At 47.5% G+C, this 20,756-nt stretch overlaps 1 protein-coding gene across 1 annotated transcript; it reads left to right on the top strand.

Moving 5' to 3' along the window:
* Window positions 1–674: 674 nt before the first annotated feature.
* LOC148542341 (CCN family member 1-like) lies at window positions 675–19,853 on the top strand. Its single transcript, XM_088469102.1, has 5 exons — window positions 675–886; window positions 11,141–11,354; window positions 15,173–15,544; window positions 16,004–16,197; window positions 18,220–19,853. Exons 1-5 carry the CDS (start codon window positions 827–829, stop codon window positions 18,520–18,522), a joined length of 1,143 nt encoding a protein of 380 aa, XP_088325228.1. The 5' UTR covers window positions 675–826; the 3' UTR covers window positions 18,523–19,853.
* The last annotated feature ends 903 nt before the right edge of the window (window positions 19,854–20,756 follow it).

The following is a 20,756-nucleotide window of genomic DNA, read 5'->3' as shown; positions in this document are numbered from 1 at the left end:
ACTGCCCATGTAATGTGACTATAACACAGGCACACAGTATGGCACTGCCCATGTATGATTATAGCACAGGCACAAAGTATGGCACTGCCCATGTTTGACTATGTCACAGACACACACTATGGCACTGCCAATGTATGACTATAACAAAGGCACACACTATGGCACTGCCCATGTAGGATTATAACACAGGCACACAGTATGGCACTGCCCATGTATGATTATAACACAGGCACACACTATGGCACTGCCCATGTATGATTATAACACAGGCACACACTATGGCACTGCCCATGTATGATTATAACACAGGCACACACTATGGCACTGCCCATGTATGATTATGGCACATGATGACAGAATTGATATAAGATATATCACTGTGCAGCCGCCTGCACTTCCCCAGGCAGTCTGTAGAGGTCAGCGCTGAGCCTCGCTCCTGCCAGACGCTGCTGCTGTTGGTGCCAGGAATGGGTGATTGTGAGTGGCTGCACTTCCCCGGGCCACCTGTAGGAGTCAGTGCAAGACTCGCTGCTGCCAGGCGCTGCTGCTGGACCTGGTGAGTGGTGCCAGGAATGGGTGGTGGGCGGCTACGGGGAGGCTGCTGCTGGGCGGTGCCCGAATCGGGCGCTATAAGTAGCCTGGCAGCTGGCAGACTTTCTCAATGAACAGCTGAGACTCGCAGGTGACCTGTGGCACCAGCTCAAGCCCCCAGACCCCCTCCCCAAATTGTGACTGAGGATCCCTGGTCCTGTGCCCCCCATATACCCTGTGTGCATTGCATTATTATCCCATAGACATCCTCTGACTGTGGACGGTGCTTGCTGACATGTTCCTGGGATTCCTTCTTCTCGCTGCAGTGCTGGGTATTGGTTGCTCCGTGAGGACGGTGAGTTATCTCTATTTATGTCCTGACCTACCCCCTTCCCTGCAGGGTCAGTAGCAGAGTGACATTGCCAAGGCTGGAGGGGGCATGGCACTAGTAGTACTATTATAATTATTATACATGTCAGTGTGCTGCTGCTACATTGCATCAATGCCACTGCACTAGTCTGCAGAGCTTGCAATCTAGCATGGACCTGTTATGCAGGGGGCATGGAGCTCTCCCTTCTCTAGGGATAACCTAACTCCTGCAGTGCACTTATACTTTCTCCCAGTACTAATGCCACCCACCCACGTGTCTGGTTGGAGTTGCTGGAAGACAATCGCTTCATTCTGTTATATATTCCATCAGAGATTTCCTTTACAGTCCCATTATATCCAATGACTTTGTTGTGACGCTGGCTTCAAAGACTCCTTATTGGCCCGTCTGGTGGCTCCGGGGCTGGGGTCCCGCAGGACTGTGCCCATTAACCCCCTCCTATTCCAGATAAAAATTTCTGTATTCTGGTTTTTCCAGTTATTTTTATTTCATTATTATTGTTATTATATATAATAATTATAATAATAATAATTATTATTATTATTATTATTAGTTATATAATTATTATTATTATTATTATTATTTGTATATTATTATTATTATAATATTTGTTGTTATATTTATTATTAATTTTTATTATCATCATTATCATTGGTATTATATTTATTAGTATTTTTATTATATTTATTATTATTAATATTATTTTTATTATTATTTTACTGCTTTATGGGAATATGAATATAAGTAAATTATAATCTATGGATTAAATTGACTCCTTTCAACTGTGCATTGATGTGTTCAGACTAGCACTAGAAAGGTAACACATCCACACATTAGTTTTAGCATGGTCAGATAGCAAAACTGTAGCAGGGCATGCTGGGATGTGTAGTTCTACAACAGCTGGGGGGGAACTTATTGCCCACCCCTACGTTAGACTGTTGATTCAGTGTGGGGTTTTGAGGCATTTACACAGTGTGGCATAGTGTTGTTTGCTTGTGGTCATCTTCCTGGTCTATATAGGAATCCAGAGACTTTTTGTTATAGAACTTGACTCCCAAATGCTTTTCTATAACTGCAAGTATCAGCATGCCCTGCCAGTGTTGACACTTATGATTCCACAGGGGCTGAGGAGGTGCCGTGGGTTGCCCCATACTGGGACACAACATACTATAAAATGTAATGCTCTGTGGGCTATGTCCGCTCAGCAGGGCTACATACAGGCTGGCTGGGTACGCTTCTCTGCAAGTTGGCGCTGTGCCCGCTGTCAACTTTTAATTGTAGCGTAAATGTTGGTGACCCCCAAAAAATGTGTGGTCTTCCCATGTGCTGCCCGAGTCTCCCGTTATACCTATGGGGGGTGTCTTTCTGCAGACGGGTGAACTGACTTTCGGTGCATTTCATTGTGGCATTAAGGCTTTAATTGAAGGTATCGATTGCCAAACTGTCTTTCTTTTCAGATGACGTGCCAGCCTGGTTTAGTGTCTTTTTTTGGGGGGGGGGTTTCCCGGTATTCCAAATGCCAGCAGTCGCCCACAGACACTGCAATAATAATGGTTCTGGCGTGGAATGATAGCACATGGCGCTGCCCATCGCTTAGCATTGCTGATGCACACACACGGTAGGAAACGGCGAGCTGCGTGGTGCCTTTAAGCATCATTGGAAGTTTGTAAACAGTGTGTGCCGCTGTCACACTCCCAGGCGCTGAATGTTTATATGTCCCGACTCTCTTGCATGCGGATATCACATTTCAAGGGCTCTGCTCCTGGCTTCCCTTTAATTTTATATCCCTCTCTACATGATGTTCACAAGGAAAACATCCTATTTCCAGACTCCCACATTCCCGCATTGAGCGTCTAAAAGGGGCGGTTGGTAGAAGGGGGGGGGGGGTGAGAGTGAAAGGAGGAGGGGGGGGACTTTTTATGCCTGATGTAGTTTTTCCATTGCACAGTCTTACTGTTATGGTGCGTGCCATGAAGGACCTCATTGTGCCATGTTTACATCCGCGATGCCACCGCTGGGTTTTCCACTGGCGGCAGCTATAGCCAGCTATTTAACACCATCGTTACAGGTCTGCTGTTCCGCTCTATATAATTTATCCTGCAAGTTTGTTTTTTTTCTTTCTAACAAGAAATAAATCTTGAGAACTGTACAACTGTTACATGGCTCTAGTGCCCTGATAATGCCAGTATCGGGTACATCTCAGGATGTCGGTTTATGGGCAAAATCTCAAGCTCACTGCTGCAGCCACTGATGACCTTCCCTGAGCGGCCCCATATGTTATATTTTAGCCCGTGAGTCGGCAAGTTGATGGGTATTCATATATATTCAAGTATCGGTTTAGCGGGGATGGGCAGTGTTGGCGTTCTTTTAATGGTGCGCCCTTTCATTAGTGATTTGGAAGGCACCGTGCCCCCCCCCCCTTCCTCCCAGTAATTCGCCATTCGTTGTGTGCGGTCGCTGTTGCCAGGAGTAGCAAAGCGCTGTTCGCGTGGCAGCCAAGTCTGGGTTATTCATTCACACTTGGCCGAAGGTGTGCAATTAATCCGATGCCTGAATGGGAAGGTGCGGTCGCCAGTCCAGCCAGATGGCGCATTATTTGCACACCCCCCATCCTGAGTTCAGTATACTATGGAATGAACCAGTACTAGAAGTGCGGACTTACTCCTCCGTTGCACACCGCCGAAAACGCTTGTAGCCAAGTGCGTAACTTTAAAAGTACACCGGAGGGGAAATAATATATATCAGAGAACCATATAAATATGACTTCATAACAAATGTTCAATTCGGACCAATGTGTCAGTTTACTGCTAACCTAATTAGTACTCTTCCTTATTGGTTACTGTCTGGGAACGGCGCAGTGGTGGGTGTGCATTTATGGTAGTGTGTAGAGGCCCCCCCCCCCCACAGTTTTGTCATTGGGACAAGGCAGAGACCACCCAGAGTGAGCGTTCGCCGAAGGGTTCAACAAACCTTCATTTATTAAATGTTCTCTGCAGGTTGGAAGCACCCACAGATTGTACCCCTCTATGGATAAATAAAGAACAAACCTAGAATTAACGATTTAATATCTGGTGACAGGTGGGAAAGACGCAGGGGCTGCAGTAATTGATTGTGTGGTGGATTATTTGGGGAGAATTGGTGATAATATTGGTGCTATTGGCGTCACATATTATTGGCCTGATTCTAAGTTGGAGGCTTTTTCCATATGGTCGCGGCCGCCTACTTACTAAGTTATACTAATGGCAGTATCCGCACGTCTATGCCGATTATCCATCCGTTTTCATCCGTATGGTCGTGCCACCCACTGTTTTTCCATACGCAGCCGTCTTTATTCGTTTTGGGACTTACGCCCGCCCCATGCTGAAATCGAAGACCCATCTCCGGCCGCACGCTGCGAACAAGCATGGAAGTCAGCCGACACGCCCACGGCACCCCCATGGCTCTCTCACGAGATGGATAGCGCTGTGCGATTGCATGGTCGCTATGATCCTCACCATATAAAAAAATCGTCTTTGCTGTAAGTGTTCACATTTTTTTCTACTCCAGTCCAATCAATGTATTCATTTATCTATTATATAATCTTTTATTTGGCTAATTTAGATTCCCCCCCTTCTGACGAGTACAGCGGTGGCTCCTCCGATCTGCTGGCCCGTTACATTCTCATTAATTCTCTTTTGGAGAATGAAATTTCCCAAAAGGTTTCTGGGGTTCTCCAGAAGTGACACTAGTGACCTTCTGTACCGAGCTCTAGCAATGTCTGGCTGCCGTCCAAACTTCCCGTTGCCTGCCCGCTGGTATCAGGCTCTGCGCTCTACGCCGTGGGAGTCCAGGGCTGGAACTGTTTATATCATTACCGTTTATCAGATTTTACAAATCCTCCATCTCTCCTCCAGTTTCCTGCTCCCACTGTGTGTTATTCCTCTGGAAAACCATCATATCCGCCCTCATTAATAAGAAGCCATGGGCATATTTTACCTGTTAGAGTTAGGTGATTCCACTCATCTAGCCAAAAAATGGTGACGCTCTTGTCATCTGGAAGTGGAGATATTACCTGGCTTGAACAAAGAAAAACATGAATGTTCTGCACTTTACTACAGCCTAATGTTCGAATGCATCGACGTCGCGGTCTAAAGCTGCATATACACACGCAACGATTTTGTTACCAATGATTTTATGAACGATTTTCTGCCAGATTATCTGTCAGATTTTTTAAAGTGTAATGAACGATGTTTTTGAACTACAAACGATTTTTGTAACTTCCCTTAATGAAAATCGTTCAGTTGGTCAGTCAGAATGAACTAGAAACGGGAACGCGCATGAACGATAATCGTTCATCGTTATAACTCAGAAACTGAACGATTTTTTTCAACGATTGAACGATAACGACGTCATTATAGTTAAATCGTTCAAAAAAATCGTTACGTGTGTATGCACCTTTAGTGTTGTCTGCTTAATCGGAGTGTGATTGGATCTGTGAGCAAATTGGGCAACTGAAAAGTTGTACAGATTCAATCCTGATCTGATTGCAAGGAAATTGGTGGCACAATCTTCTCTATTATATAATACATAGGTTTGGTTGGAAATCCATAAGTCAAATATAAATGCAGAGTATTACTTGGGGTTTGCTGATTCCCCTCTGATCCAATGGGTCACTAAAGTCTGCCGTGGTCGGTTTTCTCCTCGCTTTAGCTGACTGGATGTAGATCTGGCAACTGTGCCTCTTTAGGGCCTGGCGCAGAGTTCCACATAAGTCTTGTGTTGTAGATGGATCTTGTGGTTCTTGGCACTGCCATGTTCCGAAGTCGAGCACGCACATCTCAGTCACATGTCCACTCGCACCTGAATGGGCGTAACCGTATGGCGATGGAGAATTTGCAGGCTGACTTTAGCGAGGGTCGCTAGCCGTGACATGACCTGATACGTTTCTGGCTAGTCACACCCCCCCCCCCAAAATTCATCCTATGGCTTTCGGTGGTACCCATCAGGGCGCATGAGCGGTGTGACTCGGACGCACGCGTAGACTGAAAACATCGGCCGCTTGTGTCTGACATTTACACTACGTGCACCTTTGAATGAGACCCTCTAATGCTTCCCTCATGACACCAATGTGCCTGGAGACCTGGTAAGATAACTCCTTGTCTTTTTTTATGCATTATTATTGTTTTAACGTAACTGCGCGATGCAAAAACAGTGCGATTGGTGGAAATGGTCCAACAAGGCTGGATGTTAGTGAATATATATTATTATACTGCGCCATGAAGTACGTGTGCCAGTGTGCAATCACCGAATGCACGGGGGGCACATAGACACGCTATGCAATGTAAACTCTGCAGTTCCCCTTTACTTTAATATAGATAAGAGATGTGGGAGGGGAAGAATGTTGACAATCACAGCGTGATTCACCGCTCGCAGTGTGGGTGGTTATCTGGTTATCTCTGGATATCATTGCAGGGGGGGTGATGCCGTGATAACTATTTCTGTCTTATAAAATCCATTATCTTTATACTTGAAGCAGAGCAAAGCTGGGTACACACCAGATAGATATATCTGCAGATGATCGCATACTTGCCGACATTTCTGCAGGGGGATCCGGGGGGGGGGGGGCTGGCAGGTCCGTTCAGCAGGGAAGGTGGGGGCGGTTCAAGTAGGCGGAGCAGGGGCGTGTCGGCGCGATTGCTTCATAGTGGCCCCGCCCCCCCACTTTATAATGCCGATATTACTTGCATTATAAGGCAGGGGGGCGGAGCTACGATGATTAAAATTCAGCGCCAAATGTGTCATCGCACCCCTGGACCGCCCACTTTTGCGTCTGGCGCGGGGGATTGCGGGGTGCCGGCAGCCATGCTGGGGGACTCGCCTAGTCTTGCGAGGTGTCGGGAATGGCAAGATGATGTTTGTTCATTCACACTGAACAACCGTCACTGTCGCCTGGCCGGGTGTCGCTTCCCCAGTGGCCTGTGCAGCAAGTGTACTGGCGGTCGGCTGACTGCCCATATACACACAGCACGGTGTACAAATATACCTGCCATCGATTGTGCATCACAACCGACGCGATATGGCTGTGAACGACAAACATATCGCTGGTACACACTGGCCGACGCACACACGATATATAGGCCGATCAATTGATCGCCCAATATATCTGCCAGTGTGTACCCAGCATGAGTCCTGGTTGTGCCAGCGGCCTGACCAGTGATTTCATGTATAGTAGAAGTCATGTTTAATTTGCTTCGGCAGATGAGAATGATCTCTCCCTGTGTACAGAGATGAGAGAGCGACTTGTGAGACTCTTCGGTGGAGCGTTTGTTTACCAGGAGTAGAAGTCTACACACAAAGTTGAACGCCATAAAACACTGAACTTGTGCCAACCGCCTACCACGGAGGCAGCTATCCTAGAGAACAAGTAAAGTCCTTTTGCTGAGAGGAAGTGGACGTGCGCCCCTAAATATGCTCCTCTCCAAAACTTTAAGGAGGAGATTTATCAAGCTTCTAAAGAGTGAAGAAGAGGACAAGTGGAGAGATTGCCCATAGCAACCAGTCAGCTTTGAGGTAGCATTTATCAAGTACATTCTATAAAATGATAGGTAGGAGCTGAGTGGTTGCTATGAACAACGTCTCCAGTTGTCTACTTCTCCACTCTTAAGACGCCTTGGTACATCTCCCCCAATGTCTCAGTTTCAGAGTGCAAAGATTTTTTATGCTTTGCAAATGAGCCCCCCCCCCCCTGTTAGCCGACTGGTGCACTTAAATGGTGTACTCGTTCTTATTTGTCGACCCTCCCAAAATGTCTCGGAGACTTGACATAATAGTGAGTGATCGCCAGGACTCCCGAGAGAGTACGGCAACCTCCCTGACGCTGACCCCTATAGAGAAGCAGCCGGTGGAACCCTGTGTGATGACATAATCCATGTTGCTGGTCTGACATAATTCACATCCTAAAGATGAGGGAGGGGCGGGCGTGGGGCATGACAACAGTCGCGTCATGAAGTTACGTCCAGCCCCCAACTTTACGGGAAGGTAGACCTGAAAAATTGGAGTCTAGGGGATATATTTACTAAAATGCGGAGTTGTTGCCCATAGCAACCAATCAGATTCTAGCTACTATCTTCTAGAAAGTGCTAGATGAATGTTAAGTAGAATCTGGTTGGTTGCTATGGGCAACATCTCCACTTCTAAAAACTTGCATTTTAGTAAATATATCCCTTTGAGTAAACTTTAAAACCATTTTGGTATAATGATGGGGAAGAGATTTGTAATTGGTAACAATGAAAAAGAGGAGGAATAAATTGTTTAACGTTTTGCTCTTGTATCTCCGTACGTCCCAAATTACGGCAGACGTGTGCGCTAGGAGGTGAAAGGCCTTGCCACAAATTTCCTTTTGGTTTATCCAAAATGTATTTTATTCCTGCATTCTCTCCTCATGAACCTAAGATGGAAAATGTAGATAAATTCTAACTTTACCTTTTCGGTGCCTGTTACTAACTGACATTTGCTGGAAACCACGAGACGCTATTTATAGTGAACAGGGAACTGTGTGGTTACAGAAAATAGACTTTTTTCCCCCCTGTTTCTTTTTCTTTTTCTGAGTGAACCGGTTATTACAACATAAGGAGCAAAATGGGGCTCTGTTATTTCCAGAGTCACAGTTCTTGCCCTGTCCAAAATTTGGGAGTGATGCCAGGTCTGAGGCGGATCGGGTATGAGTCAGCGGGGCATGTGTGCTTTTGTTTATGCCAATCCTTGGCTGCCCGTCCAGGAATTAGCTGTAATCGGAGATTATCGTAGGACAAGTTATAGCTTTAACAAGTGTGGTATTAACCAAACGTATGACATGTGCAACAGCTAACGGCAAATGAACATTAAAGCTGGGCCCAATTACAGGTATTTTCCATAGATTGCAATAGGTACGTTGGCTCCTGCCTCCTCGGTCTGTCAAATTGACCCTTAAATTTTAAAATGTTGGCTGTGTTTGACCCTCCATGAAAGGGCCACTCACTATTTTTGGAGCGGCCTCTCGGCCGCTTGCATAGCTGTGGGTGACCACCCACAGCTATAGCGAGCGGCCATGATGATGGTCACGATGGTCAAGACCATCGCGACCATCAGGCTTGCGACAAGACCCTTGTTGTAGGGTCTCGTTCATCGCAAACTCCAGAGAGCTTTCGGCTCTAACAGAGCCGGAAGTTCTCCACTGACATCACTGGTGATGTCAGCGGGGCCGCCCCCAAACGGCAGGCGTTCTCATGGAAATGCCTCCGTTTGGGCAGCCACCCCCCCGGCCCGCCCACCAAAGGGGGCGAGCTGTCACTCAACATCGACAGCTCGCCCCCTTTGGTGCGAGACCCGGAGCAACGGAGTGCCCGTCGCTAGCCGGGTCTCGGGCATGCGCACGACGGAGCCGGCTCCGTCGTGCGCATGCGCTGTGGGCCACCATCGACCCGGTTGCGAGCGCTTAGCGCTGGTGACCGAGTCTGAATCAGGCCCTGTGTACTATGCCTTAAGTGGAGAGTGATAATGGATGGGCCAATCAGTACCTAACCAGGGGCGTATCTATGAGTGCTGGGTGTGCGGTGCACGGAATCGGCGTTTGATTCCCGGCAGCGGCAGCCCGACATCAGCAGAGTTTCCCGGCAGCGGAAGCCCGACAGTGCTGGAAATCCCGATCGTGGATAGGTAAGTATATACTAACCTAACGCCCCTAACCCTCCTTAGGGGTGCCTAACCCTAACCTCACCCCCAGTGCCTAACCCTATTCCCCCCTCTAAGTGCCTAACTCTAACCTCCCCCTTCCCCGCTGCCTAAACCTAAGTCCCCTCCAGGGGTGCCTAACCCTAACCCTCCTTCCCCCTAGCCTAACCCTCCCGGGGGGTGCCTAACCCTGTCCCCCCCAGGTGGCCTAAACCTACCCCTCCCCCCCCCTCGGGTGTCCGCTCGCGACGCCCGGCATCACTACGATCGGGATGCCGGGCGCCGGTCTCCCGGCGTCGTGGAAATGCCGGGCGTCTACATCTAGATGCCCGGCATTTCACCCTCGCCGGGATATGACAGTCGGGAAGCCAGCTGGCGGTATTAAGGCAGTCGGCTTCCCGATTGCATACCGCGGTGCACACAGGCCCCTGGGTCCAGGGGGGGCCCCGCACCGCACACCCTGCACCCATATTATCTAATACTTACCTCTCCGAGGTCCCGCGCGGGGTGTCTCAACCCTGCACAAAACGCCGGAAAATGGCCGCTACGGCCGGTTTCCCGGCGTTTTTGCACATACGCAGTGGGGAAATGGCGCGGCCGCCATTTTCCTGGTGCAGAAGACTCTGGGCTAAGACTAGTGCCCAGAGTCTGCAGATGCTGCAGCCCCCGGCGGTCAGCCTTCAGTCTGCTGGCGGCCGCCGAGGAGAGAGGAAGGGGCCCCAGAAGGGGAATACACACGAGCCCCCTCCTCTCTTAATACGCCCCTGCTCCTAACTGTCACTTTACAGGCTGTGTTTGAAAAATGACAGTTAGGAGCTGATTGGTTGGTAATTTATCTCCGTCCACTTTATCTTAGCTTAGTACATAGACCCCACATTTCTACTTGTTGGTCCAAATATTGCTTTAAAATGTCATCCACCATCCTCTATGGAGCTTTCAGGGAAGTCAGGGGACATTCAAACAGATTTGGTGGCCCAAGTACCTCCGTGGGGAGGATGTCTCAAAACATCTGAAGCGTTGAGAAGTTGCCCATAGCAACCAATCAGCTTTGATGTAGCGTTCATCAATTATGTTTCGTAAAATGATGGTAGACGCTGATTGGTTGCTATGGGCAACCTCTCCAGTTTTCCACTTCTCCACTGTTTAGAAGGCTTGAGACATCTCCCCCCATGTTCTGGAATTTGCATGTTCAGAATAATGGCTGCCCACCATCCGAGGTTTGTGCGTTAGCCCCAATCTCCGGCGCCGGGAGTGCGCCTCTATGTGCGTTTTAGTGTTGATCGGGACGCGTGTGTACTGCGCCAAGGGCGTAAAAATAGGAGCCATTCCTCGTGGAGAGTTAGCCATCATCTAGAAATAATGGTGAATATTTATTAAATCGCTCCTCTCAGTTTTCTTCTAACATGTCCGAGTCAGCAATGACATTACAGCAGAGGGGTCTAAGAATATCATTTCTTAGTTGGGTGCCTGGAGGTAATCGATAAAGTTGTTGCATAACTTTTTGCTTAAATCAAACCTTTTTTTCTCTTACAGGGGGACCCATCGTGCCCGACCAACTGCGTGTGCCCGAAGGAAACTCCAACCTGCGCCCCTGGCATTAGCCTCGTGACTGACACCTGTGGGTGCTGCAAGGTTTGTGCCCGTCAGTACAACCAGGACTGTAACTTAAGGCACCCCTGTGATCACATCAAGGGACTGCACTGCGACTTCGGAGCCGACCCCTCATCCAGCATAGGGATCTGCAGAGGTAAACACGGCGCTCGCTAAATACCCGCTCCCCCAAAAAAAGGGTTACCCACCATGTAGTATATAATTACTCAGAATAAGTAAAGCTGAGCTGTGCATTAATAATATTATTATTATTTTTATTATCATTACAATTTTATTTTTTTAGTATTATTATAATTGAATATTTCCTATTTAAGCCTATATTCCATTTAATGCTGTGATGCTATTTTTTGTTTTATTTTTTTACAAATGTCAGCATATGCATTCGCCACCTACTATTCATTTTTGAGGGCCACTAGGGTGAGAACACCTGTCGTATTTATTCTTCCAAGCTGGGGCCACACCTACGAGCATTAGATGAAAGTGAACAGGGCTAGAACATCCTTCAGCTAATCAGAGCATCAGAATTCTAACAGCAGCACAGAGTAATTCAGCTCAGCCTGTATGTGCAGGGACAGGCAGGTTTAAAATGTTAGAGGCCACATCTGGTCACTCCGAGTATTAAAACAAAATGGTGGCACAGAGCCATCATTTAACGCTCCTGTAAACCTTACGGGGGCAGCTCAGTGAAGATGTAACCAGTAACCAGGATTGCTACCTTAAGCGTTGATATAATACATTTCTAGTTGTACAGATAATTACTGAGGTTTATACATACATATATCGGCATCACGGGGGCACCGTGATTGCATAGTGGTTAGCATCAATGCCTCGCAGCCCTGAGGTCATGGTTCGTTTCCTGACCAATGCTCTATATGTGTGGAGTTTGTATGTCTCCTAGATGTGTGGAGTTTGTATGTCCCCCGTGCTTGTGTGGGTCTCCTCCGGGGAGCGCTGTTTTCCTCCTACTGGCCACAAACACACTGTACGTTAACAGTGACGGGGGCTGATTATACTCGCAGCCTGTGGAGGCGCGGGCTGAATCAACCTGCTGTAAATGTACAGCTTGCGTTCTATTGAATCTACCCCTATGGAAGTCTGTGCGCCTATTTCCAGGTAAAATCTATACCTCTTAATAAAAATAATTCCTCATTTCCCGCAATGTTTATCACCCACGAAAAATTGCCAGTAACATTTTATGTACAAGAGAAATGAAGCAAAATAATCTGGGTTTATTATTTCGGTCAGTGACCCGGATGAGGGTGTAATTGCATTTAGACCCGCACCTATACTATAACTATCAAAACTGATTAGTGAAAGACGAGCTAGATGGCCGCTGGGCACCCGGCGGGTATCTGGCTGAACCTCTGACTGCGGCTGGCTTGTTTTTAAAGAGCAGATATTTAATTCGAGTCAACAACACACACCTGGCAAGGCGTCAGGAACAGCAATCATCTGCCCGTCTTAAGATAAAACCGCCCAATAATAGCGAACACTCTGGGAGTGCTACACTGGCATAATCTCCCGGGACTTTTATTATTATTCAGAATTGTTGGCAATATCAGGCTGTTTAATATCTTACAGGCATCATATATTATAAACGCAGATATTGATTTGACGGGAGAATGTTGTGGTTAGTAGTAGTGATATTTATTACGGCTCATGTTACAAGGCTCAGCCGTCATAAAAATGTGACCGATGATGACTTCAAAATAGTTCAGGGACTTTGACCGACTCAGCGGAAAAGAACAGAAACTTGTTCAAAGGGGGATTCCACCATCAGATAAATGTAACGCATCACTGTGTGCACTCCCTACAGTGACTTTTACGGATTACGTTGCTTTATTCAGTCTGCCTCCTTCCTGCGTTTTTGTTATCCGTGTATTTATATAATCAGACAGAATCGTTTGTGTTTTTTTGCTCGCTGACGCGATTCGGCTTCAGTGTGATCTCTACATTGGGCACAGCGTTCAGTCATACATCATCACCTAATGATATAAAGGCAGCACAGACGGTGTAATGGTTAGCATTACTGCACTGGGGTCATGGGTTCAATTCCCACCTCTGCCCTAACTGTGTGGAGTTTGTATATTCTCCCTGTGTTTGCGTGGGTTTCCTCCGGGTACTCCGTTTTCCTCCCACACTCCAAAAAATATACTGGTAGGCTAATTGGCTCCCAACAAAATTAACCCTAGTGTGTGTGAGCATGTGATAGGGAATATAGGACCTCATTCAGAGCCGCTCGCAAAATGCGAGCGCTCCCTCTGAATGAGGGCGGCCACATATGCGTAATCAGCTGGCCTCCTGGCCGCTCGCTAAGCTGTGGGTGACCACCCACAGCTTTAGCGAACGGCCAGGTTGATGGTCGCGTTGGTCAAGACCATCGCGACCATCGGGGCTTGCGACGAGACCCTTGTGGTAGGGTCTCGTCTGCCGCAAGCCCCAGTGAGCTTTCGGCTCTAACAGATCCGGAAGCTCACCACTGACATCACGAGTGCGCAGGGCCTCAACATCGACCCGCTTGCGAGCGTCCAGCGCTCGCGAGAGGGTCTGATTGAGGCCCATAGATTGTAAGCTCCACTGGGGCAGGGACTGATGTGAATTGCCAAATATTCTCTGTAAAGCGCTGCGGAATATGTGTGCGCTATATAAATAACTGGTAATAATAATAATAATAAAGAAATATAATAATATATAATATAGAAAAGCGGGGAAGACTATATGGAGAGATAGAATTAAAGAGCCTGATGTAAATATGTACGCAAATAGCGATAATTATGCAGCTGAGTGATTATCGCATGTGTCTTAGCAACATTTCGTAGTGCAGGGAGGGATTATGCCAGTTAGAGTTAGGGGGTGGACCAGGCGTATTTTGGGCATCAACGTCTGCTTTCCAAGGGGGGCGCACAAAAGGACTTGAACGTTTTAGACGTTCTCAGAGGTGGCAGAGATCAGGGTCCATCCATTATTTAAGATAAGAATCTTTACGCCCACTTTATACTGGTGAGGGCATTTTTAGGAGCACTTAATACATATAAAAATGTTTAATAAAGCAATTATGATGAACTCCTAATGATCATAATTAGTTGAAATTATAAATGACATAAACCAAGGCTGTATTGTTGGAGGGGAAAAAAAGCTAAAAATAATGATGTTTGACGCCCTAGTGTGGCGGTAAATTAGACTTGGAAGGGAACTTTTTTAGGACAGTGGGCCTGATTCAGAGCTGAACGCTCTGACCAGAGCGCACGCTCTGGATCATGGCCCTCCTCCATGAAAATGGAGCGTCCTCCTGGACGCATGTATAGCTGTTGGGTGACCACCCACAGCTATAGCAAGCGTCCATGATGATGATCGGGCTTGCGTCGAGACCCTGCGGTAGGGTCTCGCTGCCGCAAGCCCTGGAGTGATTTTGGCTCTATCAGAGCCAAAATCACTCCCACTGACATCACTAGTGATGTCAGTGGGGCCGGCTTCAGACGGTAGGCGTTCCCATGGGAACGCCTCCGTCTGGCAGGCACGCCCCCCGGCACGCCCACCAAAGGGGGCGTGCTGTCAATCAACATCGACAGCATGCCCCTTTGGTGCGAGACCCGGAGCGATGGAGAGCCCGTCGCTCGCCGGGCCTCACGCATGAGCACGACGGAGCTCCCTCCGTCGTGCGCATGCGCAGTGGGTGAACATCGACCCGCTTGCGAGTGTGCTGCCGCTCACGAGCGGGTCTGAATGACCCCCAGTAAACACACAAAAGTAGCTGTGCTATTATTTTTGTTGCGCAGAGCCGAGGCCCAGAAAGTGAATGTACCCGGTCATATAAGCGCCTTTTGCGCAAACTGCATATTTATTGCAATCATGCAAATGTACTATTTTAGTTATAAAATGCTTAAATGTCCAATGTAAAGCATTCTGGTTTCCTTACACGGTACCCGTTAACCCGCGACTTTATTCTTTTCCCAGCAAAGTTTGAAGGGCGACCCTGTGAGTTCTTTGGGCAGATCTACCAGAACGGAGAGAACTTTCAGCCCAACTGCAAACACCAGTGTACCTGCATGGACGGAGTGGTGGGCTGCATGCCCCTGTGCCCTCAGGAACTGGCGCTGCCCGGCGTGGACTGTATCAACCCCAGGCTGGCGAAGGTCCCTGGACAGTGCTGTGAGGAATGGATGTGTGGCAGTAACCACATACCGGAGGACTCGGGTGACACCACCACCGGAGACGTAGATGACTCATTGAAGTCATCTGAAGAGATTGTAGACCAGGAGGATGTTGAACCAGTGTCCAGCAATGAGCTCATTACATTGGTCCGAAATGGATTCAAGGTGGAGACAGGTAAATTTTGAACTAGGAACCCACTTTACCCATCCCTTGCCGTATTTTTGGTGGGCTTTAAATCTTCACTCTTCATATAATGGTAGTTAAGTCACTACATATGAAATGTCACCTGGATCCAAAGACCCTTGTCTTTTTTCAAATGCTTGGGAGCGGTAGAGGTCTACTGTGTCACCTACAGATAGCATAACCCCATCTGAGTAGGGATACCTCATCTTTGGCATTTCAGAAACCGAATTCCATAGTCCTGATTCCCTGACGCTGAACGGGGTAAGACCCACCAGAAAACCAGCTTAGCTTCATGGGAATGTGGGCTTGGTTGAGAGTACTTTGCCTTAACTTGCGTGGCTCAGGATGTGGTTTTAGAGGATTATAGGCAGCACTGCCTAATTTTTTTTTTTACACTATTTTTGTCACTTTTAGTACTGATTATTTTATTGTTCTTTCTTGCGTTTACAGCCCTGGGTCCTCATCCTCAGCCCGATCGTTCCAGCTGCGCCATACAAACCACGGAGTGGTCTCAATGCTCCAAATCTTGCGGCATGGGACTGTCCGCCAGGATAACCAACGACAATCCGCAGTGCAAGCTGATGAAGGAGACCCGTCTGTGCCAAATCCGGCCCTGCAAGGACCCTTTCCCAGCAAAACCCAAGGTAAAGACTGTATATTGAGATCTTATTTGATGTAGTGTTGCTTATCAACTCATTATGCATTAGCTGTAAAAGCCTACTGTACTTACAGTTTACTTGTAGATTTCCTGGATTCCAGGGGGTCTAGCCCACCCTCCCGGATTCTGCGCACTTCCCTTGTGAAATGCGCGTTGAATCGGTCTTGTTGATACGATTCGCTGCAAATTGCGTCCCAACACCTCAACCCTACATCCTAACAATCCTAAAGAGTGGTTGTCAAATTCACCGATCATTGTTTGACCAATAGTTTTAAAACAGCAATTGGAATAAATGTTACACAAGGCTATTTTTATCATTTATTCCTATACTATTGGTCATAGCTGCCGATAATCTGCGGCTTTGACAACCCGCTTCTTAGTAAATCTACCCACACATCTGTACGGAGAATATGGTATTACAGCCATTCCTCTGTGTGTGTTGCAGTCAGCGGTTTTATATGGTTATGTCAAGTTCATTTTAAGTATATTACGCTTATTAACAAAACGGATATTGCAAAAACAGATTTCTAATTTACCGTGAAGGTAACGGCATGGATTTTATCTTACACCCCCAATAATAAGAAGATATGCAAGTCATTGTTGTTAATTCTTCCTGGTGCCTCCTGACGGAGAAATAAGCATAAAAATATTCTAACCTACATACATGTGAGCTGGATGCTTCAGCCGTATGTATCAATTTGTTTTCAAACGATGGTAGTGTGAGGGTATTCACTACGGTATGCAGTTGGGAAGCCGGCGGACCTAATCCCGACAGCCGGCGTCCCGACTGTCATATCCCGGCAAGGGTCTAAAGACAGGCGTCATTAGACATACGCCGGGAGACCGACGCCCGGCATCCTGATTGAAGGGACGTCGGGCACAGAGCGCAGATAGCCGCGGGGGGGGGAGGGTTAGGTTTAGGGTTCCCGGGGGGGATTTAGGGATAGGCCCCCCCCCCTGGGAGGTTAGGTTTAGGATAGGGGAAGGGGGTGTTAGGGTTAGGCACCCCCAGGGGGAGGTTAGGGTTAGACTAGGGGGAGGGATCGTTAGGGTTAGGCACCCCCGGGGGGAGGTTAGGGTTAGGCTAGGGGGAGGGAGGGTTAGAGTTAAGCACCACCGGGGGGAGGTTAGGGTTAGGCACCCCCCGGAGGACTTACGTTTAGGCAGTGGGGAAGGGGGGGTTAGGTTTAGGCACTTAGAGGGAGGATTAGGGTTAGGCACAGGGGGGGAGGTTTGGGTTAGGCACTCCTAAGGGAGGGTTAGGGGGTAGAATTAGGTTAGCTAATACTTACTTGAGGACGATCGGGATTTCCACTGCTGCCAGGATGCTGGTGTCGGGATTCCAACCGATTCCTTCACTACAGTATTCCGCAGTCACAGCTATTAATTGCCAAAAAAGTCTGGGTAGCGCTGTTAACCCGACACATAAAATGTATTATACAATCAATCATCAGCATTATAATTACTAATAAAAAACATTTAGCCACGACTTGGATAAATATCAGAATCATCTCTGATTTAGGCCCTTAGTCCCATTGAGCTCTTATTAGTGAAATTAGCAAAGTCCCTTACTTACTTACCGGCTGCTGGTTTTGCCTGTTGTGTAGCTCGTTAGGAGGAATGAATTATCCCACAGTTACTGCCATAAAACCGTTTAATGACGGTCACCCCGGGATATTTCATTCCTCCTAACAAGCTGACACAGGTCAAGTGTAGAGGGCATCCACTGCTGGCATCTGTTGGCAGCCGAAGGGATGAATGCCAGCACGGATCCAAGAGCTAATTGGTAGATGACAACAAAAGTACAACGTAACCGGTGCCAGCGTTGCCCACTAAGGATTTTAATTTGGATGTCAGCCAGTTTGCCAATAACAATTCTCATATAACAATGCCACTTCTCGGGTGGGTTTTTTAAAATGAACCAATGTTCCATTGCCTTTGTGAACCACTCAGTGTGGTGAATTCTGAAGCCCAGTTTGTAATCATGTATTTTATGTCTCTTGGCTAGAACGGGAAGAAATGCACCAGGACGAAGAAAGCCAAGCAGGCCGTTCACTTCTCGTACGCCGGCTGTAGCAGTGTACGCCGGTACAAGCCACACTACTGCGGATCCTGCACAGATGGACGTTGCTGCACCCCATCCAAGACCCGCACCATGCGCGTCCGCTTCCGCTGCGAAGACGGGGACACTTTCCAGAAAAGCATGATGTGGGTTGAAAAGTGCCGGTGTCACCAAAACTGCCCATACCACAGCGAGCTGTCTTACCCACATTACCGGTTACACAACGACATCCACAAGTTCACAGACTGAGCGGCCAGGACCTCTTTTTTATTTTTTACAGACTTGCGGGGCGGTGGCCACTAACCGTGGCTCCCCAACCTTCAGACCATTTCCAATCTACAGTGCCTGACCACCGGCAATTCGGTGGTGATACAGGGCAAGGGGCGTCACAACCAACACATGGTCCAGAGACCCAAGAGTTACCACTGACCCTTGTTTTAATCTCGTCAACGTGGAAGATGGCGTGACGCGTGTCACAAGGCTTAGCGATGGTAGAGAGGTGGTGAAGCAGACTTGTTCCAGTATGGCTGAAGGATACATTACTGTTAGCGGCTATAAAGTGCAGTACATCTAGATTGTAGGTCTGGTGTTGATGCATGTTACTCCCGGTACTGGGAAAAATCAGGGTATCTGTGCAGAATGACTGTGTAGGCAGTGGGACAGTATTATGAAACAAAAGACTGTAGATGTCCTACCAGGGCAGGAATAGAGTTGACAAGTTTTCGTGTCGGTTTCCTCGAGCCGTGGTCAAACCATGGTGAATTCGAAGCAGAGAATGCTACACGTTGTGAGATGTCTTCTAAATATAACCATGAGTTTTGGGCACCGCTCTACGAGGACACTTTGGCGCCCTTATGACTAAGGTTCCTCTTAAGCACCTGGGAAATATAATTGGGTGATTATAGTGTACACTAGTGAATTCGTGGACCGTGATCTGTGTCTGTAGTAGATCACAATGTCATTGTACCCACCACCTTGGAGACCAAGGCTAATCTGAAAGTGTTCAGACTGGCTTGATACGGTCTGAACGTAACGTAATATAACCGGAGGTCTATTTGCCTTCCTGACTCTAGAAGCGATAGCGCAAACATTGGGTGATCCCAGAAACTTCACACATGTGGACAGATTAAATAAATTTTTAATTTTTTTTTTTTTTTAGAGATCTGTAACTCAGTTTACAATTTGCCCAGTATAAATGTCTACTGGAAGTCAAAGCGACTGGATTAGGGCCCGAAACCAAATCCATTTAACTAGTTTAGACAAACATTATCCAGTAACGTGAGTAATCCTAGGATAATATCCGGTAGTATGACTAATGAGACTAGTTATTGGACGTGAAAGGAGACAGCGAGCGCGTCTGGAGAACGTCACGAGCTATCCGTAACCCAGATATTGAAACGGGCTTCTCACAACCTGGACAGTGTTTTTTAAAGGGATCGTTGATGTTTTTGTTGTAGCCTAAGCCGTGGGCTGGGAATGAAATCAGATTCTTGATTCCTCTGTATATTGCTCGGCACCTGCGAGAAGGCAGATCTGTGCAGTATATTTGGTGGTGAGATCAGCCCCCTGCCTTTTTATAATGGGGCACGGGGTGGGGGTGGGGGGTTTGCTGGTGGGGGTCCTGCCAGAGAGGAGATATTTTGCAGTGAATAAGGGAAATTACATTGCAGTTTGCAGCTTTCCATGAAAGCACTTTAAAACGAAATAGTTTGTTGCTTTTAAAACACTTTCACCCGATTCAGACCCGGACGCTAAGCCGCGGACGCACGCTATGGCCGATAGTCACCCGTCTGCGTATGCGACAATATGCGCATGCGCGAGTCACTCACTGCGTTCGGGAATCGTGCGCTCCTAGTACACAGAGTGGACGCTACTTTGAGTGACAGGTAGGGCCATTTGTGGGTGGTAATAGGGGAAGGTGCTTGTGAACGGGGGAGTGGTTCTGCGAACGCAGGCGTGTCTGGGCGTCTAAACGGCGTTTTATGGGTGTGCATAATTAGCATGGAAGCATCATTGTACAAGTCACTTGGTTGTATTTCAGCCTGCAGTGATCGCAGTGCTTGCAGTGGGGTAGGGTCTACCTCAAGCGCTGCGTGCAGCTCCGATGGCTCTCGATGGTTCTGATTAATCATACACTTCCTGGAGATGATGTGTGCTAAGAAAGAAAAGTGGGCGTCTTTAGACCGGCGTGCGCTCGCTCTGCCATCGCTCTCTAAAGCTGCATACACACACAACGATTTTGTTACCAACGATTTTGTTACCAATGATTTTATGAACGATTTTCTGTCAGATTATCTGTCAGATTTTTTAAAGTGTAATGAACGATTTTTATGAACTACAAACGATTTTTGCATATTCCCTTAATGAAAATCGTTGAGTTGCTAAGTCTGACTGAACTACAAACGTGAACGCGCATGAACGATAATCGTTCATCGTTTGACTCAGAAAGTGAATGATTTTTTCAAACGATTATCGTTAAACGA

Source organism: Taudactylus pleione, unplaced genomic scaffold (genome assembly GCF_031769625.1).
Source record: "Taudactylus pleione unplaced genomic scaffold, aTauple2 ptg000013l, whole genome shotgun sequence".
NCBI lineage: Eukaryota > Metazoa > Chordata > Amphibia > Anura > Myobatrachidae > Taudactylus > Taudactylus pleione.
This window is presented reverse-complemented; position numbering and strand designations above follow the sequence as displayed.